At 50.0% G+C, this 26,017-nt stretch overlaps 11 protein-coding genes across 11 annotated transcripts; 4 read left to right on the top strand and 7 right to left on the bottom strand.

Annotated features, from left to right (window-relative positions):
• Positions 1-200: 200 nt before the first annotated feature.
• Positions 201-1,280, bottom strand: KY384_002679 (uncharacterized protein; the record flags this gene model as incomplete). The annotated part of the gene is made up of 2 exons (XM_044811201.1): positions 201-825; positions 910-1,280. 2 exons carry the CDS (start codon positions 1,278-1,280, stop codon positions 201-203), a joined length of 996 nt encoding a protein of 331 aa, XP_044672084.1.
• A 268-nt stretch (positions 1,281-1,548) lies between these two features.
• On the top strand, positions 1,549-2,109 carry KY384_002678 (uncharacterized protein; the record flags this gene model as incomplete). The annotated part of the gene is made up of 1 exon (XM_044811200.1): positions 1,549-2,109. The coding sequence occupies one exon, from the start codon at positions 1,549-1,551 to the stop codon at positions 2,107-2,109; it is 561 nt and encodes a 186-aa protein (XP_044672083.1).
• A 746-nt stretch (positions 2,110-2,855) lies between these two features.
• Positions 2,856-4,309, bottom strand: KY384_002677 (uncharacterized protein; the record flags this gene model as incomplete). The annotated part of the gene is made up of 2 exons (XM_044811199.1): positions 2,856-3,725; positions 3,782-4,309. 2 exons carry the CDS (start codon positions 4,307-4,309, stop codon positions 2,856-2,858), a joined length of 1,398 nt encoding a protein of 465 aa, XP_044672082.1.
• Positions 4,310-5,307: 998 nt separating this feature from the next.
• Positions 5,308-6,289, top strand: KY384_002676 (uncharacterized protein; the record flags this gene model as incomplete). Its single annotated transcript, XM_044811198.1, has 2 exons — positions 5,308-5,553; positions 5,639-6,289. 2 exons carry the CDS (start codon positions 5,308-5,310, stop codon positions 6,287-6,289), a joined length of 897 nt encoding a protein of 298 aa, XP_044672081.1.
• Positions 6,290-6,956: 667 nt separating this feature from the next.
• On the bottom strand, positions 6,957-8,633 carry KY384_002675 (uncharacterized protein; the record flags this gene model as incomplete). Its single annotated transcript, XM_044811197.1, has 3 exons — positions 6,957-6,975; positions 7,170-7,892; positions 7,945-8,633. 3 exons carry the CDS (start codon positions 8,631-8,633, stop codon positions 6,957-6,959), a joined length of 1,431 nt encoding a protein of 476 aa, XP_044672080.1.
• A 2,023-nt stretch (positions 8,634-10,656) lies between these two features.
• KY384_002674 (uncharacterized protein) lies at positions 10,657-11,392 on the bottom strand (the record flags this gene model as incomplete). The annotated part of the gene is made up of 2 exons (XM_044811196.1): positions 10,657-11,247; positions 11,294-11,392. 2 exons carry the CDS (start codon positions 11,390-11,392, stop codon positions 10,657-10,659), a joined length of 690 nt encoding a protein of 229 aa, XP_044672079.1.
• An 823-nt stretch (positions 11,393-12,215) lies between these two features.
• KY384_002673 (uncharacterized protein) lies at positions 12,216-13,097 on the bottom strand (the record flags this gene model as incomplete). Its single annotated transcript, XM_044811195.1, has 3 exons — positions 12,216-12,497; positions 12,547-12,783; positions 12,837-13,097. The coding sequence occupies 3 exons, from the start codon at positions 13,095-13,097 to the stop codon at positions 12,216-12,218; spliced, it is 780 nt and encodes a 259-aa protein (XP_044672078.1).
• A 1,247-nt stretch (positions 13,098-14,344) lies between these two features.
• On the bottom strand, positions 14,345-16,233 carry KY384_002672 (uncharacterized protein; the record flags this gene model as incomplete). The annotated part of the gene is made up of 2 exons (XM_044811194.1): positions 14,345-14,884; positions 14,935-16,233. 2 exons carry the CDS (start codon positions 16,231-16,233, stop codon positions 14,345-14,347), a joined length of 1,839 nt encoding a protein of 612 aa, XP_044672077.1.
• A 654-nt stretch (positions 16,234-16,887) lies between these two features.
• KY384_002671 (uncharacterized protein) lies at positions 16,888-19,305 on the top strand (the record flags this gene model as incomplete). The annotated part of the gene is made up of 3 exons (XM_044811193.1): positions 16,888-17,134; positions 17,331-19,162; positions 19,213-19,305. 3 exons carry the CDS (start codon positions 16,888-16,890, stop codon positions 19,303-19,305), a joined length of 2,172 nt encoding a protein of 723 aa, XP_044672076.1.
• Positions 19,306-20,103: 798 nt separating this feature from the next.
• On the top strand, positions 20,104-20,707 carry KY384_002670 (uncharacterized protein; the record flags this gene model as incomplete). Its single annotated transcript, XM_044811192.1, has 2 exons — positions 20,104-20,351; positions 20,395-20,707. The coding sequence occupies 2 exons, from the start codon at positions 20,104-20,106 to the stop codon at positions 20,705-20,707; spliced, it is 561 nt and encodes a 186-aa protein (XP_044672075.1).
• Positions 20,708-22,552: 1,845 nt separating this feature from the next.
• On the bottom strand, positions 22,553-24,157 carry KY384_002669 (uncharacterized protein; the record flags this gene model as incomplete). Its single annotated transcript, XM_044811191.1, has 2 exons — positions 22,553-23,528; positions 23,592-24,157. The coding sequence occupies 2 exons, from the start codon at positions 24,155-24,157 to the stop codon at positions 22,553-22,555; spliced, it is 1,542 nt and encodes a 513-aa protein (XP_044672074.1).
• Positions 24,158-26,017: the final 1,860 nt, after the last annotated feature.

Raw genomic sequence — 26,017 nt, 5'->3', positions numbered from 1 at the left:
CGGAGCGGGCAGAAGCAGACGCTGCCGTGGCTAATCTCATCCTTACCGCTCCTCCCTGACCACTGAATTTGGATGCTAGGATCCGCAGGAATAGAGGCCAAGCCTCATCAGCGCGCACTTAGGCTGCTCGGTACTACCAAAGTCTCTATTACTGACAGCTGATGGGTCAAATGCTCGCCAAACTCACTTGGCATGCGCCATTACTCCGCCGCTGAAGCACTTCGTTTTTTGCCACCCCTTCTACTTGGTGGGTCAGATTTTTCAACGCCAGTTCCAATCAATGGAGCATTTGTTTGAAAGGGCACGCCAAGCGCAATACCTGCTGAAGGTTGAGTAGGCCTAGGAACGGACTTCAACATGTGATACGCATCGAATGTCGGGTGAATGACTCCTGTTGCACACCATTCAACAACAGTCTTGTAGATATCTTCAGTGATTGTGACTTCGACCATCGCCCTCTCAGCCTTAATAGCAGCTTGTTGCTCCTCCGTTCCCGTCCAGAGTTTCGAGATCGAAGCCAGCCTCTTCTCAGGATCTGGTCCTCTCGGTTTGCGTTTCTGGCGTGGCCAAGCGCCGAATGACTTCTCCAGGTCAGAAGAAGTTGCGAGATAGTAATCTTCTGGCGTAAGGATCACGACGATGTTTGGTGTCGACGGAACATAGATGGGAAAAGTAGCATGTTCAACACATTGCAATGCGTACATCGGCGTTGAATCATTTGGGGTGTTTATCAAGGCGTCCGAATCCAGGTATTTAGAACGGACTGATCGACCATGGAATCTGCTCTGAGCTTCTGATGTCCACTCTATATCCATGTAGACAATGCTGGGAAAATCGGCACTACTCATTCTCTTCGGTGAGCACGGTCTGCGTACCTTCGGGTTGAAGAGAACAAAGGGCTTAGCTTACCCTGGTGCGGTCGAAGCTCGGCTTTCTGGGCAGATGGTCACAGGTGGTTTTTTGAGCCAGCTTTCCCGATTACGAAGATGTTGGAAAAAGCCACGTCCCTTGAGGACAGCTACTTCGTTGAGCATCAAAGTCAGGATCTCATTCTTCTGAAGGTGTCTCAGATTGCTGTTTGGTACTTTGTCATAGAGTTCATGGTTGAGTTGTGAGAGCGGGCCGTTCTCACGGTAGAGTTGGTCTATGGAAATCAAACTTCGGAGTGTTGTCTTCTCTAAAATTTCACTGCCGGCAACCTGTGCGTGGGCGTTGCTGGTTGCGGTAACAGCGGTCCCTCGATGCTGTGGACCATCGCCATCGCCTGAAGATGTGTCCATGATTGACTGACGCTCGGATCCGAGCTGCAACGACTGAGAGCACTAAGCTTGCAGACTTCTTCGTTCAACAGGCCGAGCAACACGTTGAGGAGCAAATAGAGAAGTGACCGCGGGTACCCGCTTGCTTGGCTGAACACACCACCTGCAGAGTGACGTGTCGTGACACCATTCCCGTTCACGAGAGCTGCTGCCTTGATTCAGGTGTTGACTCTATTCAAGATCTGGTCACAAGCTCACTTTTAATTACAGACGACATCCACCTCTGATCATGGACTTTGCGCATAGCTTTGCTACATTGCTGGACGAAGAACCTTCTTGTCATAGAGCTGCTAGGTTGCAGAATCTAAGCAGACTCTATTGGAACGCTCTCGATTCAAGCGATGTCTCTCGGCCGACAGCAAAGTCTTTAGATGCTTTCGTGAAGCTCCTCTTGGATCCACGGGATTTTGACCTCATCAAGCTTGTGATACCTGAGCTCCGTGAACACGGCCAACCAATGAAAGGCAACTCCCCTAAGATAGAGATTCTCAAACGAGTGGACCATAGACGTCTTGCCGGCGTCGAACAAGAGCTGAGGCGACTAGGGTTCGACGATCATCCCCTTTACCGCGATGAGAAGGAAGTCTTTGCGGAATCCGAGATGTACCGCGTCAGCCTCTTGTTACATGGGCGAGCCAACTTGTCGACGGAGGAAAAAGAGGCGCTGGAAGTATGGTGGAACGTGCGTCCTCAAACATCCTGGAGCCAGCTAAGTAATACACGACTGTCAGCTCGTGTCTCGACACAAGGAAGCGCCGGAGATGCAGGAACGGCCACAGCCAACGAGTGAGTCCCGCTGGCTGTTGTATTCTCACGTGGACATCACCCAGCCGCATTTCGAAGAGATGATGAGGATGATGATGATGACGATGGTTGTTCCCTTTATTGTGCTTATTCAACCCTAAAGTCATGAACCACACGGCCTGCTACCCAGAAGAGGCGGTGGAGTCCTTGTACCAGAGTTACGTAGATCCCCTATTCGGGCTTTTGGAAGGGGATCTTATCAATTACTCCTCGTAACAACGGAAAGATGCTGAACACCGTGGAACTCTGTCCGCAGTTCACGTTCAGCACACCCCAGCACTTGCCATATACGTAGCGTCTTCCAAGCAACCCTTTCCTCCAACGTGGTGGGTAGTAATTCCCCACTTACCCCAGTTCGGATTTCCCCCAAAACTGCGCTGCGAAGCTGAGCAATACGCTAAGAAATCCGAACTGGGGGTAGATCCGAACTGGGGGTGAGCCCTTCTAAACCCCGACCTTCGCCCGGACTTAACTGCGTGCAAAACACTTTGAAATGCTTGGCCCCGTGAGAGCGCCGTCTACATATTTGTCCTTTATTAAATCGTAAGCGCTTCGATTTTAAACCTTCCATTCTCTATATATCGGTGGCAATATTGAGTATAGGGGGGATTGAAATGTTGAATCATTTGGGTAGCTCTGAAGACCTGTCGTTCTTGAACGACACCTCCGCTCAGTCAGGACTGGATACTGAGGACTTTATGCATAGACGTGATTGTGACCAGTGTAGGGTTATTATGCACCACCGGGGCAAGATCCGAGGAGCAAATGTGAGCAAGCCTCCTCGGCTCTAGGGACAGTTCTTCCTGTGCGGATCATGGCGCGCTCGGCGGGGTGAATTGTGAGCCTTTGAAACTGCGAGGAGAGACCGAGTTCCTCACGGGTGAAATGACTTGGCCGAATGACTCTGGGGGCTATAGAGCCACCATGGACGCTGTCGTTTGCAGAGATGGTATCTGCTGCTTGGGTTTTCGCACGCTTTGCCGGGCGAACTTCAACCGCTTCTACCGCGGAGAGGCGGCGTTTCGTGCTCGAGACATCCAGCAGCCAGGAATCCTTCAAGCAATCCCGCGCATGCGTCGTTGACTTGATGTGACTTTGGGTCATGGCCTGCAACAATCGCCCATACGGCTGGGACTGGATCTGTGGAGTCAGCGCTAGCTGCCTCGCCATCTCGAGATCGTCGTTATCGTCGTTTGGCATTACGCCAAGCAGACGCATGGCAAGCATCGCCACGCCATGAATATCCCGCTCACGAGATGACGTCTCGCTGCCCTGATCGCCAAAAAATGTGCCCGAACCAGCAGGTTCTGGTGCTTCAAGCTGTCTTGCTTGACCAAAGTTGCACATTTTGAAATTGAAAGGCTGTTTTGACTGGATCAGAACGCTTTCAGCTGCAATTCGGCCATGACAAATGTTGCGCTGATGAAGATGACTGACTACCCGCAACGTCTGCCTTAGGAACGTCCGGGCGATGTGCAAGCGGTTTGCGCTCGGCGCTGGATCAGAAAGGAGGGTCGTCAGACTTCCGGCCGGCACGAAATCCGTACAGATATAGCTTGCAGCCTGCGTCTCGAAATGATCCACTAGGTTCACCACGTTCGGCTTGATCAGACGTCAGTGTCATCGATTTGAAGCCCATTGAGACCATCATGACTTACGTGCTTGATCCGGCTCAAGATCATCGTCTCTCTTGCCGTAACGAGAGCATTGTGTGGATCGCTGAGAACGACCGACCCCGCATGACGTGCCATTGTTTTCAACGCAAGCAGCACACCATCTGCAAGTCTTAAACAAGTATTCACCGTCTCAAACCGCCCTTTCCCGACCGCGTGTAGTTTGATGTATCTGTCATCGACAATGGAGGGTTTTCGGGCTACTACAAGGGCGTGTCCGTTCAGGTTTGCGGGCGACGATCCAACAGACCTGAGGTATTTCTCGTGAAGAACAGGGAAGAAAACCGTTCTCGTGAAATCCGGCACTACTAGGTTAAACTTCAAAGAATGCTTTCTGCCAAGGGAGACTTGACTGGACTGCAAAAGTGGCCATGTTGCGCGCTTGAGACGACGGATGCGGGAGCTATCAGCACTTTTCACAAAAGTGCCTTCGGAAGAGGTGTCCGTGAGTAAGAGTATGCTCGTCTGCATCTCAAGGCGGAAATTGAGGTGCAGGTGACAGACTCCCTTCATCTTGGGGCAACGGATGAGGGCACAACGTGACGACCCACAAGCCACAACCCGGCGGGCCATCATATCAGCAAGCGTCAAACGTATCGAGTATAAGCCATGGCATCCCGTCTGGTCTGGAGGCCGACTCAGCAAGCTTCGATTCGCGGGCAGAGTGACCATTTTTGCAGCATCTTTGGAGGTCGGTACGAGAAACAGCAGCGGGACGTCGGTAAGGCAAGCTTGGGCTGTTGGCTGCAAGCTTTGCGGAAACTAGGACTGGGTTAGGCAACGTCCTCGCAAAATTGTGTGCATGTTCCCTCACGTACCTCCATGTGGTTAGGCAGTAACTTCGAGCTCATGCTCTACATCGCCCGTCGAGGGAAGGCAACGGGATGATGAAAGAAGGCAGAATCTGCATGCTGTTCAAATGCCCCCAACAGAGTTGGGATTGCCGAGCTCTTTGTCCTGACCCGAGACAGAGGACTCCTCTAGGCCGTATCTGATCAACGCGAGAAGCCAGTCACCCAAGTTCACACCGTGATAACAGCTGAACGCTATTCCGTGGTTGTGTTCCGTCGTGCCATATGCACGATCTGTTCAAGACCAACATCAAATCAATAGATAAGGCGCTCAGGTCCGGGACCGGAAGGATATCCAGAACCTGACGCCTTGTGGACTTGCTTGAGGATGTGCATCCCAGTGTCACACCCTGGACGGCGGCTTGTGTCAACATCTCAAAATCGCAGTAGATTGCATACGCATGATAGTGACTTGCGCCGTGAAACCTTCTTGACCCACAGAAGCCCGCTGCTCCCCTTGAATTATGCAGCCTGCTTTCTGAAGGGCTCACACCTTGACTTGAATGTGACACAACTGGATACAACACTGAATAATACGTGTTACACCCGTTGATCGATGTACACCAGCTGAAGGGCATGAGCAAAGCCTCTTTCTCGTCCCTCGTCTCACCATACTCCATAGCTATTCAGTCTTGTTCTCTGGGCATGCAAGCCAGGATCATGGGCGTATACATACCATCCATCGATACTCACCCAAACGACGAACGCATTTTCCTGGGCGAGGACGACGAGGGCCGTCTCCTTCTTCGCCCGAATTTGACCGTCGACTATGGGCACCATAAAAAAATTGGTCTCACTTCTGCTCAGTGTGTCTCCATGGCGTTGACCGAAGTGTGCAGCCAAATGAAAGCTGGCAAGGTCTATGATTTTGGAGGAAATCGTACGAGGCAGACCAAGCTGACGGCGGTATAGGTGTTCTGGATTCCTAGACCTCATCCTAAACCAGGTCTCCCAGATTTGATTTATCGACACGAAAATTGGAGTACGGCAGAGACTGAACAATGGCTTTGCACACCGCCAATCGGTATGGGGTGACTGGTCTCCAGATCGAAGAAGAGTGGATTCTAATGTTCGAACAGATCGCCTTAACTATCTGAATGCGCTTGGCACTGGCAGTCGACTTCGACGTGATAACATCGTAATGCCTATAGCATTGGAATACAATGCTGTTGAAATGGTAGGTGTCTACCTACTTTGGTTCAAGGTCAATCTGACATCAACACAGGCTCACGTTAAGGTCGGGTATCAAAAGCTGGCAATATCTGGTCGTTACGCCATGCTTGTTGTAACGCCGAGGGTTTATGTTGGGTGGAACGACAGATTTGCAGAGATTGCGGAGGCAGAGGGAAGTATCCAGATAACGAACCTACAAAAGCCATGCGCCGCTGAAGCTGTCCTCTACTTGAAGCGCATGTTTCACGAGGGACATCACGAAGGACTTGCGTTCTTTGCCGATATAAGTGAGGCAATCTCCAATGCTCAAGAAGACGGGCAAGGGAGAAATGCAGGCATAAAGGGGAAAGACAGGGGCGCTAAGGTGAAAGGTAGAAGCGAAAAGGGGGGAAATGTGGGTAAAAAGCGGACAGGTGTAAGCAAAAGAAAAAGTATGAGCAAGCCAGGAGAGATGCAGACAACGAAATGAAGCTGCAAGTAATGAAGGACGTCATTGGAAAGACTCACTGAGGACTGAATTAGAGGACATCAAGGCAACCCTTCAAAGTACACCGGACAGGATTCCAGAGAAACTGCCACGTCATCTTGAATCATGATCCTTTACTGCTACCAGGACTCCATTTTCTGTATTTTGCAGGGTAGAGTAGACTCGGAATATCGATGAGGATTGAAATGAAAATTGGATCCACAGAGACAGGTAAGCGCGGGAGTTGCGGGTGAGAGCCAATTTGTAGATTCAAGCATCTCGCGCCCTGGAGGGGGAGGTGCAGCGAGGAGTCCGTCAAGCCCATGACTCCTCGCCTCTCCTAGAGAGCAGCAGTATTCCGTAGCTTGTTTGGAGTTCTGTGAATCGTCAAGCCTCTGGCGTAATTTCCCGACCACTTCACTGGCATCCGCGTAGTATTGGTTGAAGGATCCAGACCCTTCAGCCCCTAGCCTGATCGGCTCATCCTGGGGGTTCTTCTGATGGAATTCCGAGGAAGGGACGATGAATCGGCCATGCTCCGGGTGGGAGTCGCACCATGAGAGGTCGTCGCATACCACCATTGACGGAAATTCATGCATAGACCCAAACATCTTACCTCTACCAACATTGGTCGGCTGAGCGTTAGCGTTCCATCGCAGGCGAAGGAACTTCAAGCGTAGTGCAGGCGTCTGGCCACAAAAGTGACGGGCTTCTCGAGGAGATTCTCTGCTCTCATCGTAATGTGAAATATCAGAGGGTGACCACGTCCAATGTGTGAAATAGTACCTGCACATGGAATTCCTCCTCCCTAGATCGATCACAAGCCCAAATCGTCTGGATATCAATGAGCATGTAGCACTGGACAATTAGCCTCATGACTTACGCGTTGCGACACATCTCCATCAAGAGCTCGCGCATCAACGACTCCCACACATCTGTCTCGACGTGCCCTTTGTAAGACTTTTGCTGAGGATCGGATACCTTGTAATCAGGCAGGGGAAGCGGGGCCATGGGTATGTCACGCCATTCAAATTCATTCGAGGAATACAGTGATTCCATTGTTTGCACCAGGTCGTCTGGCCGGTTGATGTCGATTGTCAATTGGTTGAACAGTGACCTATCAATGTCCCATGAGAGCCACTTGCTCGTGTGATTGTTCCACCACCAGGGTGGAATTCTCTTGCGAGGGATGCATAGTGATTTCCCGTCGGAGCCCGAGATTTGGGTGATGATGCAGTGCCAAGGCGCTCGAAACGTGAATATCAGAGAGTTGGGGTTGAAGAGAGCCCATGACTTATGCCTGAGACTAACATGAGACTGATGTGAATCATCCTCCATGTCGCAGTGGGAATCTTTCAGCTCGACAAGGATCGCTTCCGCTCTGCCGGCACGATCGTCGATCAACTTGAGGTCACCCGCGATTGGATACAAACCAGGTAGTGCCGCCTTGAGCACCGTGCCCGCCTTCGTGAAGGCTTCGTGTATGGGCAGAACCATATCGTCCATCGCTTTCCGATGTGCTTCCGCTTCAGGTTGGATTTCTTTAACAGAGTGTCTCGGAGGTGGTTTGGGCCACTTTAGTTCGACCCCGGAGTGAGGCAGCATCCTTGGTGAATGAGCATTATTATACAAAAGTTTTTCGGGGGTCATAAGCTCACCATTTCTTGCCCGGGTCCTCTATGTGTGCCTCCATGTTGGCTATAGCTACTTGTAGGCTTGTCATAGGAATAAGGAACGGTTCCATTTCTGGTGGGAACGCCGGAACCGGTTCAAATCTGTCCTTCACATCAATTCGAAGGCTTTGAAAGACACAGTCTTTTCTCGCTCGCCTGGGCCATATGAGGTGTTTGGGAATGAAAGCGATGAAATCCGGATCCTGTGAGGAGCCGATGAGTAGAATTTGACAAGAAGAGGTTTGTTCAGCTGTCATGTGGAACTCATAGTACACATGCCCGTCTCTACTTGCCAAGTACGCCTCAACGCTTTTTGTATCCATCAGGATGAGGACCTTGGCACGTCGATTGTTCTTGATGAGATGGAGTAGGCGGTCATTGGCGATGGGTGGGAACGGGAGGGGTCCCAAGTACAGTGCTAGATCATTGCGAGCGTATTCACAGCCAGGAACGACGTGAGCATGCTGAGTCGCAAATTGTGTGATGCGCGCCTCCATCAATGAAGATCTCATTACCCTCAGCCTATAACCAAAAAACCGCATCCGGATGCTTTCCTCGCTCATGATGTCGTCTTCTTCTGCTCCAAAGTCAATCAGGTAGGATCCTGCGGCATTGACGTGCGACGGACGGACTGATAGCGGTCGCTTTCCAGGAATCAAATTACGATGGAGCATTTTGCAGGGTCTTTGCATTCGACGAACGAAGATTGCCTTGGAATGATTGCTTGAGGCAAGAAAGAGGATATTTGCGCTTTGAGAAACGTTGGTTGCCTGCACCGATGTCTCAAAGACCTAAGGTGAGTCAGTTTGTTTGACACGCAAACAAAGAACACGGATGTGACGAGCTTACCACTGGAAGCCCAACACCTGAGATGCGGCTGGGGATTGCGTGTGGCGTGTTTTGAATACACACCGATCTTTGCTTCCGAAGCCTAGATCGCTTGCCGAAAGCACCTACTAGAAGCATTCAGCCTTTGATCGGCTGGCATCGCGATATCACCATCCAGAGATTCTTGGCATATCTTCCCTTTGAAGAGCGCCGTATCTTGAGGATCGCCGGACGTTGGCCATTAGATCTGTCGGGAGGGAACAGAAGGTGAGAGGAGTCACTCTACCCTCACACAATCATACTCTGATAGATGTTGAGCATCGATGCCGAATGTGACACGGTGTGTTCGTCCGCAAGCTGGACGTGAGAAGGGTCTAAACACAATGCTTCGCCTATATAACCGTCCACAGCCGGGGGTAGCTTTTATCCTTCAAGTATTCCGTGATGACCAATGTGCTGGAGTAACCTCCATTCAAGCCTTGAAAGAGTTGCGCGGGCCTTGTGAATTCGACCTATAGAGTCACCGTTGCATACAATCGGTAAGACCGAACGCGGGGATACACGGCCAGAATCTCATAATAACTCACAGTTCAACATGAAAGACAGCTTTCTCAGAGTCGCTCAGGGGAGCAAATATATGTTGAGAGCAGATCAAAGCTTGGGCGGAGCTTTCTTGTCGATTCGCTATGAGGAAGACGGAGAAAAATATGGTGATAAAGAGGGGCCTACTGCTGCGGGTGAAAGGTAGGATAGGTAACATGCGACCGATCAGGCCTTGCCGCTAATATGGTCCTAGAACCCAACAAAACATTCTAGGTGACCTGAAGCAGATAAGGAAGAAGGAACGAAAGAGACGGTACAAGTCTACAAAGACCTAGATTCACCAGACTTATGTGTGGAGTATAGGAACTTAAAAGATAAGAAGAGGAGATCAAAACTGGAGGACCTTCCGATGGATGCAGAAGACAGCAGTAACTCATCGTAGGGTCTTAGGTGCTGTCGTGACGCACGCGACGGGATGCTGACTCCGGTGTCTGTTTTAGAGAATCCTCGATACAGACCCGAGTTACACCAGCGGCGAAGATGGGGTCTGGTGGTGGACTCGCTCCCGCGATTAGAGACCTGCCTCCACTGAAAACACAAAGTCAACCCGTAGCGTCGAAATCGGGTATCGTCCGGTTTAAGCAGTCAACCAAGATGACAGTGACGGACACAAACACCTCCGCCAACGCCACCTCGGAGGAGGCGGCATGTGACTCTGGAAGCTTCTTCAGCTACAGGTAAGTAGCCTTAGGACGCTTGACCGGTATTTAACAATGCTTGGACTTGAGCACTCTCTAACAGAGCCGCTGCTTGATAGATCGGTCAGCACTACGGACTCATCTTTAGCGCACGACTTTGTAGCGCCGGATTCAGATAACCACACCCTTGCAGCGTCGGACTCAGATGATAATATCCACGGTCCGATAACTCGTTGCAAGCGCAATCGACGCGCAAAGAGCGAAAAAGAAGGTGGTAGAAAGAAACGGCGGACAGAGTGAATTGTGCTGGATTCTTCCAATCTGCTTATAGCAACAAGGAGGTCCCGCGGCGGGGGGTTCTGATTGGAGAAAGGCAAAAGGTAATCTTGTGCCACGAACGAGAATGGCTTTATCGGGGGTGAGAGTGCAAGTCAGACTGCTCCTTCTTTGCAGAAACGAACACTAAGGAGGTTAAGCCTAATCATATGATAAGGGCGAGGATACGCAAGTAAGCCTTTGCCGTCCGAAAGAGTACACTTCTCGCCACGAAGTCTTTTGACATGACCCTCTAAGGCTTCTCCAAACCAGGACCCTCTGAATTGCGGGGTCATGTACCGCTGCATCTGGGCTAGGGTGCCTGGCAGTCATTGACCTGGTCTGTCCTTAGCATCGTTGATACCTCCCTCTTACCGGAGATCGGGATCGAATATGTACGCTCGCCGTCTCCATAGACATCTTTCAAAGGAATTGCAGCGTGCTTCAATGCAGGTTGTGCATTATCACGAACGCTGTTCTTTGTATCATCCCTATTGCTGTTCTGCTTATTGCTGTCCTCGGAGTTGCCAGCCTGCTCTTCGCTGTCCTCAGCATTGCCGTCGTCCTCATCGCTCGCCTGATGGTCGCTGTCGCTAGCGTCCCTATCCTTATCGTTACTGCCGTTCCCATCGCTATCTTCCTCTTGTGCCCCCACTTCATCGTCAAATTCATCTCGGAACTCTTTGATTGTGTCTGAAAGATACCACTCGAGGTGCATCAACTGATCGGCGATATGCTGTCGATGGCGGACCGGTTCATGTGGAGGCTTTAAAGAGGGGGTTTGCGGAGGTGAGAACTGGTTCTCATATGCTTTGATGGTTTGAACAGCAGCATGAAGGTTGTCAATGGCGTTTGCCGCAAGGGCTTTGAACTGAGCGAGGTATTTACACAGGCGAGCTCCTGTCTATACGAGTGTAAGCTTCCCCTCAGCGATGACTTGCAAAACGTACGTGTGTTTCCATGTCGCGGGTGTTTCTGAGAATATCGTCCCCGCCATCGGTCTTTAAGCCCATGCTTTGTCCGACCTCAGACTTGGCAGGGAAAGCCATGACCGGGACAGAGGAGCGTAGAATGAAGCGGGAGTATTGGATACAATGTGGGCACAGGATGTTCTTCTTTCTCTCGATCCGGCGTTTGATGCACTTCAATCCCACAGGGGGAACAGAGAAACAACAAAAATCCTGGGTTGCTCTGACCGCCATGGAGCGAGAATCAGCGACGGTGAAAACCCTGTGCTTTATCCTGCAGCTTGCCCGTCGCCATGCAGATGTTCAAAGTATGACTCCACGGCTCGCTGCAGGAGGTCGACACTTCAATGAAACCAGAACGGGCTCGTTTGGCTCCACCTGGGCATGACAGGCGGTGTCAAGGTGCGCCTGGACGAGCTGTCTGCCGTTGGCCGAAGCAGCTCTTCCAATAACACCAACTCTTCCAATAGCTTGTGTTGCTAAGGCGGTTCATGGAAGATGACGCGTCGAGACGTGGAGGACACCGCTCCACGGATGTTGGACGACCTCCACCGGTGAGCTGCATCTCTCCGCAGGATCAGTCAAGCAGTCTGCTCCGAGAGGCCATTCAAGATAATTTTCGTCATACCTGGACACATCGGCTAATCCATTTGCAGTATGACGAGATAGAGGTTGGATCATCAAAGCCAGGTGTCTGTGAATGATTCAGAAATGATTTTCTGGTAGGGCTGAAACTTCCAGAAGTAGACTAAGCAGTCTCAGGCTTATATGACTATGATGAATAATACGCATGACTTCCAGGGACCTCAGGAGGGCACTCTTCCCGCAGAATAACACCACTAAAACTCTTGCATTGAGTAGTAGTCAATCTATGAATATACCATCTTGTCGTCCTGCTGCATACTTAGATATTTGCGATGAGATCCTCATCGCCATCCTCGTCGCCGTCAACGTCGTCGTCAACGTCGTCGTCAACGTCGTCGTCGTCGGTGGTTTCACCTTTGACAAATCCCAAATCGCCCCTTGTTGCGACGCCGCCCCAGGAGCTTTGCCTGCCAAACTCGCCCATTGAAGCAGAAGAACTACGCTCTTTCCCCTTTCTCGACGGCCCTGCAGAAGCCGTTCCAGCTTGAGCGGAAGGTCCGCGCACCATCTGGGACAGCTTGTCTATCTCTTTTCGAAGGCTCTATAGAGTGTCAAGACTTCGCCATCGATTTACACTGAAAGATGCTTACCTCCATGTCTGCATCTTTCTCCGCCTTGGTTGCAGTCGTAGCTGCAGCGAGAAGGGAAGTCTGAGCCGTCAGTCCAAGCTTAGGGGCCGGCTGGAAGAAAGACGTTGCCGCAGATGTTGCCAGATTGGGGACTCTCGTCCGAGAGGGTTGCGAGGCACTGCCAGCTGCGTGATGAGGTTGGGCTGGTTTCTCAGCGGCGGAGACTCGCTCCCGCTGCAATTGTCGGGTGACGGCATCCTGACTATGAATTAATGATGGCAAATGACTGCGAAGAGGCATGTCCTTCTCACCATGAATCTCTCTTTCGTCTTCGCATGTTGTTTGCAGAGTTCGTCGGCTAGTAGTTCCTCTTGGGTCTTTTGAGCTTGGGGTGTATCACTGTCAAAGACCTTCCACCGCTTGCACTGTTCACCGGTGTGCTTTTTGGTCCTCGAATCTTGCGTTAAGGCGCGGCACCGTAGGTGCGGCGGGGGAACACGATGGTGCGAGGGGGTGTTGGAAGGGGTTGGGAGGAGATATACGTTCTGAGCGGTGATAGGATGGGAAGACATGTTTGACATTGACATGGCCGGAAATCGAGGGCAGATCTTTATTGGAAATGTATGAAGAATGGGTCAGGGCTTATGTTTCGAGTTCGAAGGAAGTGCGTGAGCGGAAGCTTGTGCTTGAAAGACGAGGAAGATGCGTCAGGGAATAATGGACTACCGCTGAGGAGCGGGGATCCATCGAATTTATGCTGATGGGGAGAACGGGCTGGAACGTTCTCCGACGAAACCCCAGGTCTCGATTGCAATCATCAGGGGCCGCTGGCAAGACATTTTGCTTTGTTCATTAGGCTTGAGGGATCCAGACAATGCTGTACGTCCTAAGAAATGCTATGACAGAGGTGTGGGTGGGTACTGATTGCTCCGTCGTCTGGTAGGAAGATGTAGTTCTGGCGGCTTAGCCTGGTGGCCTTCTTTATCATACCTGAGACACGTTCGGGGAAGCGCAGGAGAGCTGGTCCAGACCTTTTTGGAGAGATGGCCCACGCCATCTGAGCAGCGAGGAAACAGATGAGACTGACCTGAAAGGCTGAAAAGGCCTGAAAGGAGCAAATCACGACATATGCTGCACCTTGTCCAGCCACAAGGGTTGATCACGGTCACTTTTCCAATAATGGTATCAAGGACTGGGGGCATGCAAGATCGTCGATATTCTAAGAAAGCGAATCAGCCCGCCGCAGGCCGGTCATCACGGTCAAGACTCAGAGCTGAAGAGCAGAATGAAATCTGAATTTGGTGCACTCTCTGCGAACACATCGATGGATCAACACGTAGGATAAAAGCCTCGGCAAGCTCGAAACCGAGAACACCATGGTCGCTATAGTGTCTATGCGAAGAATAGACGATGATTGGAGTAAGTAAGATGAAACACTTCGGACAAGTTAGTGTGAATCAAGTGAAGAGATTTATCTATGCTTGGGATAAAGTGTCGGAGAGCACTAGATGTGTTACTCGACATAATAATTATGAAGAGATATGTATTAGTTCCTGTGCAATTAAGTCTGACATCGTTCAAGGTGACATTGTGATTTCCAACTCCACTGCGTTACAAGGAACAAACACAAGACAGAACAGCTCCACACAGAACCCACGGAGTAGCCTTGTAAGTTCATGCTCAAACCGTGTGAAATGGGCAAAGTCCTTGCTGGACGGGAGTCCCGGAGGAACCTCAGCATGTTGGTAGAAGTAGACGAGAAGTCTTAGATGAACCACAGAATCGTCCACTCACGTCAGGTGGCTGTGGGAAACACTCCTTATCTTATCGTGCTTGCTTTGAACAGCTCGTCTGTGAATCTCATTTGCTCTGTGTGGAAATTTTTCAGCTTGGTCTCGAGGTCGTCGACTCCCTCCGTCAAGATCAGAGCCTGCTTCTTCAACCATTCCGGAACAGACCCGCCACGACGAGAGCGAGCCGATTCTTCGGTCAAGCGGGTCTTGAGGTTATTGCAAGCAATCAAGGCTGTATCGAGCTCTGACTGCGCGTCTCTTAACCACCTCATGCTGTCTCTAAAAATCTTCCGCTTCGGTTCCATCCAGCGTCCACGTTCATCGATCTCCCAGCCGCTCAGGACATCCCCGCTGAGCTGGTAGCCAATCCACTTCCATGGTTTTCCGCGAAGCTGCTGGTTCAGTCTTTTGTCGGATTGAGCAACTTCAGAGCCCAAAGTTTCGATTCGCTCGGAGATTACTCCGAGTGCTCCAAGCGAGGTCTGTAGGGATGTGATCATGTCGGAGAGCTTGATAATTGCCTTCGACACCTTCTCGACATGATCTTTCATGAGGGTAATGGCATCCTGGGGGAGTAAATTTGTTGAAAAGGCTCGAGCCCTCCGGGAAGGTAGACCAAATAGGTTGAACGTGCGAGAGCCATGAATCGAGCGAGAGGGCCGTTTTGGTGGGTGGAAACTGCCGTTGAAGTGATCCCTGTGCCGTCGAGTTGGGGCACAAGCTCCTTGGTCGCGCGAACATGCTCGGGTATGATATACAGAATAGAGTCAGCGAAACCCTGCGTCTGCTTGACAGTCTTTTCGTTTATCTCGATATACTGCGTGAACGATGCGTTGAATGCGTCAACATAACTCTGAGGGAGTTGTGACTCCGGCAGACTCGCACGGTATACCGCCATCGTCGATCCCCAGCGCCGCAAGAAGAGAGGCATTTCATAGGTCATTGTAGATTCCTTGCTGGTGAGGATAGTCTCGAACGGATTAGAGAGCTCCTGTGGCGCGACTGATGTGGTGGAATAATTCTCTTGTTCCAAGTCCCAATTTTTACATACGTAGTTTCTGACCAGCGGAAGCTTAAGCACGCAGAAATTATCCATGACTGTGTAATACAGGAAAGTGTACAATAATGCGGTGCCTTGAGTGACAGCCCAGACGGCGACAAACAGCTGTAATGGATGCCTTATGAGGAACCAGGCACAAGCTAAGATCACAGATGATATTTTTCCGACTGTTCCCACGAAGTCTACAATCTCCACAGACCCCTCGCGCAGGAATTCTCCAAGAGGGCGAGCAACCTGTGTTCCAGCAGCGCGTGACATAATCCCTTGTCTAGGCGGAGGTGCTTGTGGTCCTGTTAATTGGTTGTAGATCCGCCGCGGAGTGATCTGACCGAGCCATGCTGACATTTTGCGAGGTATGTGCCTTTGGGAGCTATCGCTGCCAGCCGTTTTACTGTCATTGCTCCCACCAGTCTCGTTGTCGGAGGGTAAAAGACCAGGGAAGGAAAGACGATCATTCGGCAGCTCGCTCGCGAATGCAAGCTCGTTGGAGCCTAGGGGAGGGGCGGAATAGCTTCGTTGAACTCTGGCACTCGGAAAGTTGACGTTATAGATTTCTTTGAGTCGCTTCTCTAGGTCTGGCACGTCTAGTGTGTCTAACACGCCTCTTCTATCAGTATTCCAGTCCTCGGGGAGATCGTCATCGCCATCGATGAAGTCAGCCAGTGATCGTGAACGGTCAGGCATCTGATGAGTCACCGTGAGCTGTGGGAGCTGCGCCGCCGACATACCGGAATGAGGGTCTAACGGACCATGTGTGAACGAAAGTGAAGATGTCAGCCGGGCGTCCAGTCTTTCGATGCTGACGCCAGGAGCAAAGAAAGTCTTCTTAGGCATCCAAATACGCAAGCCACCCATGACCGGTAAACACGGCTGCGGGCGTAGAGACCGCCGCTTGCTCGTGTGGACGCTTCTGGAGATTGATGCAGAATTTCCTGATCCCCACCGCAAGACGAACTTTCTTCCCCAAAGTGTGCAGCATAGGGAGACTTGGTCAGACTTTCTCCACATTTGGCTGCTTCTCCCAGATTCGTACGGCCGGGCTGCCTTCTATTAGATGCAGTATGAGACATCAACCGAATAATCTCCCGGATCCTGGTAGAAGAGGCGACTTCCCGTGAAGCAAACAACAAATCTCCACCTGCCCCCTCCAATTCTCCCAGTGTCTGGCCATGAACGATCGCTTGGGGGGAAAGCAGCATCCAAAAGACGGTGAGAACTCAGGGCCGATGTGACAGGGCATCGCATTCCTTCACACCCTCAACTGAGCTGAGAGAAATTCCGCATGACTCAACAAACACGTCTACCTATCTTCCGCACGTAGCCAAGCCTGTGACATTCTCTCTCGTCACATTCTATGCCTTGGCTTGACGGATCCTAGATCGCTCCGGGCACACACCTTGACACCGTAAATAAAGGCTTCAAGTTCAGTTGATCTTCATCGTTTTCCACTGTGACTGACCCATTACCTGATTGCGTCATCGACGGCTCTGCGCCCTCATCACCGGCATCATGCTAGGAACGCCCATAGCTGACGATCGCAAAAGCGGTAAAGTCTCCTACCCAGATCTGAAAAACCCAGGTGGCGATTTTGAAGAAGGTGAGCGAACCACGAGACGCCTTTTCTCTGCTGACCAGTCATCAGGGGCAGGAGGTGGCCGTCGGTGCCTTGTAGAGCTAAAGGACGGTGCCCGATGTCAAGAGAGGGTCAAAGGGCGTGGTGCATGCCGCGATCCTGATCATCAGGCTCAGCGTGAAGGTAAGCTTCGTTGAAGTTCCATTCAGCTGAACATGAAAGAGACGCGTGCGAGTGACTAGTAAGGAGTTCGGTCTTGGAGAGAAAATCAGAGATTTAGAAGAATGTTTCAAAGGCTGAAGATTAGATGTTTCTTTCGCCGTTGGCGACACTCATGAAGCTCAAGGACTCAAGCTTACTGATGCCCCCCCCTCAACAGGCAGATGTACCGCACTCAAATCAGACGGAACACCGTGCAATAAGTTCCCGACACCAGGTTTTGTAACGTGCAAGTTCAACGGCCATCGCGAGCAAGACCCTGCCGTCATGGCGAAAAAGCCCGAAGCTCAGATCCGTCCTGAAGCTGGCGCTTCAATCGGAAATCATACCCCGGACCCGGCGCCTTCGTCATCAGGTCCCCTGGAAGCTGGGGAGCGAAGCGTGCAAGAAGCCAACAAAAAGTCCTCAGAGTCACGTCAGGCAGGCTCTCAGACCAAAGGTATCAAGCCATCTCATACAGCCCCTCAAGTCTCGGAATCGCAACCCAAGTCCACTTCAATACAAAGAACAAAGTCGGACCCGCAAACCCCCCTCGACAAACTCCGAGTCGTGGTCAAACAAGCCAGAAGAAAACAAGATCTTGTAGAGCGGGGCATAATCCTAAAAACAGAATCGATCGGCGGCGGGCTCACACCCTCTGAAAAGACCTATCAAGACCCCGGACATCGTATGGGAGCAGTTCCGGTACCAGAGCTGAGCGCAGACTTGACAGCGCTAAAGTTGGAAGTGCATGATCTGGCTGAAAAGCAAACTGCCACAGTGAAGGACCTGAGTGAGATCAAGTCTAAGGTGGAAAAGAACGGGACAGCAGACCTGACAGAGATAAAGTTGAGACTCCATAGTCTGGGGCAAGAACAGACTACCACTTCACAGGAGCTGAGCAAGTTGAAATCCGAGGTTGAAAGTAGTGAGGGGTATTTCACGTACCAGGCGGAAAGAGATGGGAAGTCTTTTGATGTAGAACCCGACCGTCGATTAAAGCTTGCAGACGAGGGAGTCAAAGCTGAGAAGAGGACGGACATGCGTGAATATCGGGAATTCCAGGAAGAAACCAAGCAATCTTTGAGCCGATTAACTACGCAGTTAGCAGAAGTCAAAATGCAAGCCGCCACCCTCGACTCGAAGTGTGAGAACGCTAGTATTGGGAAGTCGAAGTATGTGAAGCAGCTGGAGGATCACATCTCCAAGTTCAGGCACCTTCCACAGGAATTCGAAAATTGTCGAAAATTCGCAGACGAGAATTTTGAGTATATGATTCGTCGATTCCAAAAGCTCGAAGTCATTCCGGAGCCTCTTACCAAGGCCGATTTGTTCACCTTAAGGCATGAGGGAGCTTCGAGAATCGATTTCGAGGAACTGGATACTCGAGTCCAACAGCTCGAAACCGCTCGAGAATCAGAGCCTTCCAATGGCGAGATGGTCAATTGGACACTCTCGGAGATGCGGGAGAAAGCCTCAATTGTGGCCGACAGTCCTACGACGGTAGGGATGTCCGAAGGTTTGGTCCCGACGAATTTCCAGCTTCAAGACCTTCAATCTCAACTAGCATCTCAAGCGAGTGAAACAAGGAAGGCTAATCAGGTTCTCTTAACCCAGCAAGCTGACATAGTCAAGTTGAGAGGCAACCTAAGAGAGCTTGCCGTACGTTATACTGGCAATAAGAAGTCTGTGAGCGGGGACTTGCAGGACCTACGCCGGATGGGAAATGATCAAGCGACTCGATTGTTTTCTATCCAGAACAATTCTCAAGCGTTCGCAAACAACACGATAAGACAGCTCACGTCATTACAAGACGCTGTCAGTGCCCTGCAAGGCTTGCTTCCTACGCAGGCTCCTTTCCCTGATATGCACATCCACAGTCAAGGGTCTGGCCCACAAGCGCTGCACGGTGGCGGCGAGAGGCCATCGGGACACCAGACGGGACTCAATCGCAGCACCGAAAGTTTAGACTCCGAAGGGAGACTGGAACAGTCATCAGAGGTGCAGAAACAGGTAAGATCCTAGGTGGAAGCTTGAGCCCAGTACTGACCTTCGCCCTGCAGCGTGAACGCGTCAAAAACATGCAGAGAGCACTTTCGGTCAAATACGGCAATGTAGATCGTCCGAATGAAGACTTTCAAGAGCACGCCGGATAGAAGGGTAAGGCATGGCAACAAGGAAGCCCGCGGCTCTATCTCAAGCTTACATCCTGGGCAAGACAATAGGGTGCTATCAGGCCTCAATGATTTTGCAACTTTTGATACTCGCGGAGCCAGGCTACATTGCCTGCATACGCTCGTGTCATTTGTCCTTATCGCTTATCGAGTCTGCCTAAGTGTCGGTCGGCACTCTGTTAAGACTTCAATATACACGTCGCGGTGCCCAGCAGGGGTAGGGCACCAGATCTCTCATACTCCTGTTGGTCTTGTACTATTATCTTTCATGGAACAATGCAAATGATTGAATAACTTGGCCGTGGACTGTGGTTTGCTCAACAAAGAAAGCCAGACTTGGGAGTCCCATCTTTGCATTGGTCCAAACGAATCTTCTCTACTTTCGGATCATCAAAGATGCATAGTGACTTTGTTCCTCTAGCCGAAAGGATGTAGCAACTTTGTTGTAGAGTCGATTGCCATTTTTGTAGTGCTGTTTCCTCAAACAGTGGATGCAAATCCAAAGAAAGAATTGGAAATCATGCGCAATGCAGTGTCCCGTTCGTCTGCGATTGCTGTTAAGGAATTTTGCCTGATCCTCAGAGAAATCTTCAACATATTCTGGCATAAATAGTCGACTTCCGCAACCCAGTCACAATCTGTTCGGGAAGGACAGACCACGAACACGAAGCTCTTTCCTTAGGTCTACAGGCCTTCAATACTATCACAAACTGACGAGACAAAAACGTTCTCAGTCGTTTTCAACCGGTTCTAGCGTGCGAGACGGCCGATCTGTCTCCCATGGAAATCGATCAAGGAGCTTTCGATGAATCACTTCTCGATCAGGGACAATACAATCTCAAGGCGATAGAGGATGTTTTGAGGGTAGGTAGCGTCGTAGAGAGGTTTATGGAGCGTGTGCGAAACAACGAGCTCGATCTCAAAGCGGATCAGGGAATTATGACCAAGTTCATCCACTTCGTGACGGTGAAAGAGGTCTGGGGCCAGGCGCAAAATTTGGTTCCAGAATTCCGTTTCGACTTCCTCAGGTAAGGTGGCGTCAACAGATTCACATAACTTATTCATCTTGAGACTTAGCAAACACGACATGACACCTCGAGATGGCCCATACGCAATGCTCAACGAAGTCCTTCGATTACTGAAAGATAACGGTCGTTTGCCATGCCTTACACCAAGGAAAAATCCGATGTCCATCGAGCAGCGCCTGATAGCTCGCCGTTTTAAAGCAGAGACCGAATTTTTATTGACTGGGGGTGATGGATACAAGGTGAGACCAGAGGGGCGCCAGGAGGGTGAAAGAATTTTGTCCGATGTGTTAGAGATGTCGGAAAGGTCTAGAGCGCGAGATGTTGGGGCAGAGGAAGACGAAGGCGAAATCTTGTAGAAACGCCAATGAATCTGTTCAATAATGTGTTGGTGTTTGTATGTTAGTGAAGCTCTACAGAGCTAGAAGTATTTGACAGTCTGCGAGGATGTTTAGCCGGCATGGACAATTTGAAGTGGTCACAACATGACGAGGCTACAATCAACATATTGACGCAAAGAATTTGGAACCCTTTGTTTTTTATTTGACGAGAATTGCGAAAAGTATGCGCGGAATATTGCGACATCAAAGAAAGCTTCAGGGGCGCTAATCTCTCCAAGACTCCCTGGAACGAAGCCTCCTGCAATACAGACTGGATGGACCTTCAGACGCAATAACCAAGGTGAACAGCCCTTCTGTTCGGTACTTTCAAACTTAGCTATATACTACTGTAAAGGTAGGCTGTATCGCATAAAAGAATAGCTTGTGCATAAGTAAAAAGCATTTATGCAAAAAAAAGTAGATGAACCTTCGGTTTCACCCGTGCAAGGTGGATGAACCTTTGAAAACCAAAAATAGGTGGATGAACCTTCGGTTTTACCCACGCAAGGTGGATGAACCTTCGGTATTCTGTCAAGGAAGGGATTCGAACCCTTGCATCTTTCGATATGAGAAATCAACTTGGTAAGGCTTCCAAGAAGAAGCTTTTCGCTTGAGTCTGGGGGACTGGTTAATAAGGAGACTCGACAATCTCAACGGAAAACACAAACCACACGCCATAACCACTCGGCCACCTTGACTTTGATTACAAGTTCTCTATTTTTGTTTATAAACTTTTTTTTACTGGAAATTTTGGAAAGTGCCAGTCCTCTTCTTTGCTAAATTAACTATACCCGATTAGCTTAGTGTGGCTGGTTGACCGGCCATCCTCACTTTCCGTGCAGGCTGGTAAAGGCTGGGACGAATTGTCCAATCTCAGGACCGCTACAAAGATGGTGCGCTGTACGTTGCCTTCTCCTTCAGGCCAGCCAAACCTTTTACGCCTTCCATATAAATATATACACATACGAACTTCGCGATTGCAACCCTAGAAAGCAGCCATCGTTTGATAGCTTGCTTGTTCACTTCACCCCTGCAAACAATCCTACCCCAGCGACGATATCAACCTCACCCGCGTCGCAACGAAAGGGATTTTCAGAACGACCCTCTCTCCATACGGCTGATCTCCAAGACGCTCAATTCGTGCTCTCTCTCAATCTCTACCTTCAGCCTCCTCCTTCAATTCGTCTGAAGGTGACAGAGCTCTTGTCTTCCACTCGCTTGGGCAGTGAAGCCAGGCCTCTCCCACGGCAGCCTAAGTCATGAAGCGTAACATCGTGATTGCTGTCATCATTATCGTCCTCTTTCTCGTCCTCGCCCTCGTCGGATACGCCATATACGCTGTACAGAATCGGGTCAGCATATTCAGGAAACGGACAGTGGTGGACGACGATGATTGAGCGCATGTCGATGAGATGAGATGATTTTCAAAGCTTGATAGGTGCTTAGATCTGCGATCACACCGGGAACCCTCCGCGGAAAGGATCAGGTGATACACTTGATCGGAGCAAGAGATGGCTAAGAATAGAAGGCTGGGGATGGTTTGGACATTCGCAACGACGTTATGAGATATGAGAATATCATTTAAAGATCATATATCCATCTGTATTTATTCTCTAGCATATGCCAAAATTTAGCGTGGCATGAAGAACCAAGACGCCGACATAAAGAGCGAGCTCTTCAATAGAGCAATTCTATAGAGAACTTTTGGGGTATCGAAACAATAAGACCCGACCCAGAACTCTAGCACACTGCGTCGATCCTTAGCAGAACTCCCGCTTGAATTGCATGAATCCACCTCCTTAGCAACAGTCCGCTGCAAAGCAATCAATTTCCTAGCCCATGTCCATGACCGTCAGTATCATCAGTCGCACCATTTGAAGATTCTTGGCTGCGTCCTTGCAGGCCAAGCGTGTGTAGGTCTTGCGAACCATGCAGATGCGAACCATCAATCGTATCAGTGTCAACTTCGCCGGGAGCATCAGCAAGTTCCGAACCGTCGACATCGTTGCCTGCCATCGATCCGTTTCTGTTCTGCCATCCATCACGTCGCTCCGCGAAAGGCGTTGCGTAATGACCGTTAGTGTCAAATTTAGAGATCGTAGGAGTACTGCTCTCTACAGGGGGCAGCGGCTGCTGTATGCTCCTCGCGATTCGAAGCTTTTCTCGCCACCTAGCTATATGATCTCTGAATTCCAGATCTAATGATGCAGGGAGATAATTGACAGTCTCCTTCGACAATCGTGTAATTGTTAGAGGATAAAGGCACCTCTGCGACTCCCCGTCTTCTTGAGAGGAACGATCGAGTCGAGCTTTGAGTAATTGTATCTCCTGTTCCTGCAAATCAAGCTTCCTGATACTCGCTTGGTGTCTCTCTTGCTCCCTAGCAAATGCTCGAGCACACTCATACTGCCATGCATCTCGCCTCTCGACATCTGATAGCTTTGACCACTCGTTGAAGGATGTCTCTAGATGTTTGTAATATGACGGCTCCGCTTGCTTGACCCGTTCGACTTCAGTCATATGTTGCGCATTCCCAATTGCGATATCCTGGGTAAACGAGCTGCCGAAATCTGTATGTGAACGAATTCGCTGCCAATCGGTCAGCTTTGAGGACAGCCAAGCCCTCATCTGTTCATATTGATCTGCCTCAGGTGCTGTGGTAGTCCACGTCAGATCGTGTGGCCTTTGCGACGGTGCAGTCAAGAAGCTTTGCGGGGGTGCCAAACAACGAAGGTACATTTGTGGTAAATTGAGCTCAAAGAAGTTGAAGTCGAAGGGCGTTGAAGGATGCGCGCGACGTCTAAGTGATGAATTGTCAGCTCAAAGGGCCTACATTCAGTAGGGTGCTAAAAAAGGCACCCACCTTGCCGCCTTTAAACTTTCCAGCAACTCTTGCAAGGCAAGCTCAGTTGCCTGGGCTTGATCACGCGATTCCAGATAATCCTGCTTCCGGAGCATCTCCTCCTTTGCGTGACCAGAGTGTCTCGTCGAGTAAGAATGGGGGCCACTACGTTGAGTTGGTGGTAAATCATTGATTACACCGGTCGACTGCCAATTCGCTCTGTTGATGTAAGTTTGATAGGCGTCGCCGTCTGTGTCATTCAACCCTAAGTGATGATTTTGCAGACTTGGCGAGTTCGATGGATGTGATTGTATGTCTCTTGAGCTCAAAGGTGTAGAGCCATTCCGCCGAGCCGGATGGCGCGGCTGTCGGCGAGTGATGTTCCCTCTTATGCTCCTGATCGCGTCGAGATCATGTTTGCCATCAGGAGGTTTTGGATTGCGCTCTTTGATATAGAGGTCCAGATGGCGACCCAGAGAGGAAGATGTGAATCGTTGGCCACAGAATGGGCAGTCCCTATCCTTGATGGCGGGTGACTTGCCGTTGCTCGACCCTGGTGTCACCGCACTTTGAGAGCTATCGGCCATTGCGTGGATGTCATCTGGTCAGGAAACCCAAGAGCTAGCATACCATGTGCGAAGTAGGTGTATTTCGCCAGGTCTCATCAACAGATTGCTTCGCGCTTTGAGGAGCTGGCGCTTGCAAGGCCGCGATTTGACTTGTTGGCGGTTGTGAATTGCTGGTGCTTGGGCTCCTGTGTGAAAGTCCGCTAACTACTTTGGGCCTAGGGTCTTATTCTCGCACACGTAACAGAAAAAGGGGGCTTGGGGGTCCTGCCCATCGCTGCGCTTTGCTATAATTACAAAGGCCAACGCCATTCGTATGACAATTCCTGTATGCCTTAAAGGATGATGAGGTCCCGTAAGGCTACCTTCTGTGCCAATACTGTGTCATCCAGCCTCAACCCAGCCTACCTTACAATTCTCTAGCTATGTTGCAACCACTGCCACACAACAGTTCCCATGTCTAACGACTTTGAAGCATGTCTGAAACGCAAATTGCGAGACCGTGAGTTTTACCATAGATCCAACTTCGCCCAAGTAGTCTTGGTCCTAGTAGGCAACGCAGATTCTCACGTCCTGGTGTGCTTCAAGCAGCGTAGCAACTTGGTAAATATCTTCGAGATATTTCAATCAATAATGCTAATGTAGCAGAAATCCCTTTGAACATGCAAAGGAGTTTTCATGACTTGCGGTTGTCAATGAAATCGTTCGTTGTGCTCACGCAATTGCGGAGCTCCGACTCTACTGCATTGCAGATTTGCTTCATCGCGACCAGCGTGCCAATGGCAAAGCAGTCTGCGTCGTTGTAGAATCATCAAACAAAAGCTGCGCCACGCCATTCGGGTGGAAGAGGTTCTAGGCTCGCCAATCGACTCACATGGTCTTCCTGACTTACGACTGAGACTTCCATACTGCTCTTACATTCTCTCAAGTCGGTCGACTTCTTCCTAAAGCTCCAGCTACTTCATGATTCTTCTTTCAACGACTTGTGGTCAGTGGACTTTGTCTAAGGATTCAAAGTATCAAGTCAGATATTTGATCGACATTGCTTTTGACCAACTTTTCTGGAAGATCTTGTGATTTCTTCGATTTAAATTTTCCCTTGATTCAAATTTCAACAACAATGATTGAACTTCCCACTCGGCCTGCATCTTACACAATGAAGCTATCCACAAGTGACCGGACCTATGAATGATGCTTGTTTCGTGCTATTTTTGATTAGTCTGTAGGGTTATATTGTACCTGAAGAAATAGTTACCTGATAAGTCTCGCCATTCTAATATCTGCACTGTTCAGATCTAACAACATCGACTCCTTCGTTATCCTAACAAAACACGATGACTTTGCCAATCATAAAGTTAGATGAAACAATATAGGTAGATCAACAGAAGTGGATCTATCCTACAATCATTGGGACAACTTGAGGACACACGTGAAGAGCTTGGGGGCTATTCTAGAGTGATGACTCGTCATGGAGATTGCCTTGTATGCCGTCCTATACTTATGCTGGGCATTTGATGCGACGTTTTTGTGAACAACTCAATTTGTCGTATTCAGCAGCGAGTTAATTCCAAACCCTTTTTGTCATTGTAATCCAGAAAGTGACTTCCCTGGAATCACCACGGTGAAGCTGTCGAATGACACAATAAAGAGATAATCCCAGAAAGACATGAGCAAACATGAGTAGCTCCGTACGCAGGAAATCTAGCTATTACTTCATTATGAAAGCCAATCTAATAATCACAAACACTGTGACATCCTTGGTAGGTAGCAGATTCAGTGGTCTGTTCTTGAATGAACGTCCATGGGAAAAGCTGCCTTCAATACAGCATTTCAACGACACGGCCTCCGCTTGATCCTATCAGAGATAATACCCATATCAAC

The sequence above is a fragment of the Bacidia gigantensis genome (genome assembly GCF_019456465.1).
Source record: "Bacidia gigantensis strain McMullin 20006 chromosome Unknown contig_156, whole genome shotgun sequence".
NCBI lineage: Eukaryota > Fungi > Ascomycota > Lecanoromycetes > Lecanorales > Ramalinaceae > Bacidia > Bacidia gigantensis.
Note: the sequence above shows the minus strand (reverse complement) of the source record. Positions and strands in the feature narration are given on the sequence as shown.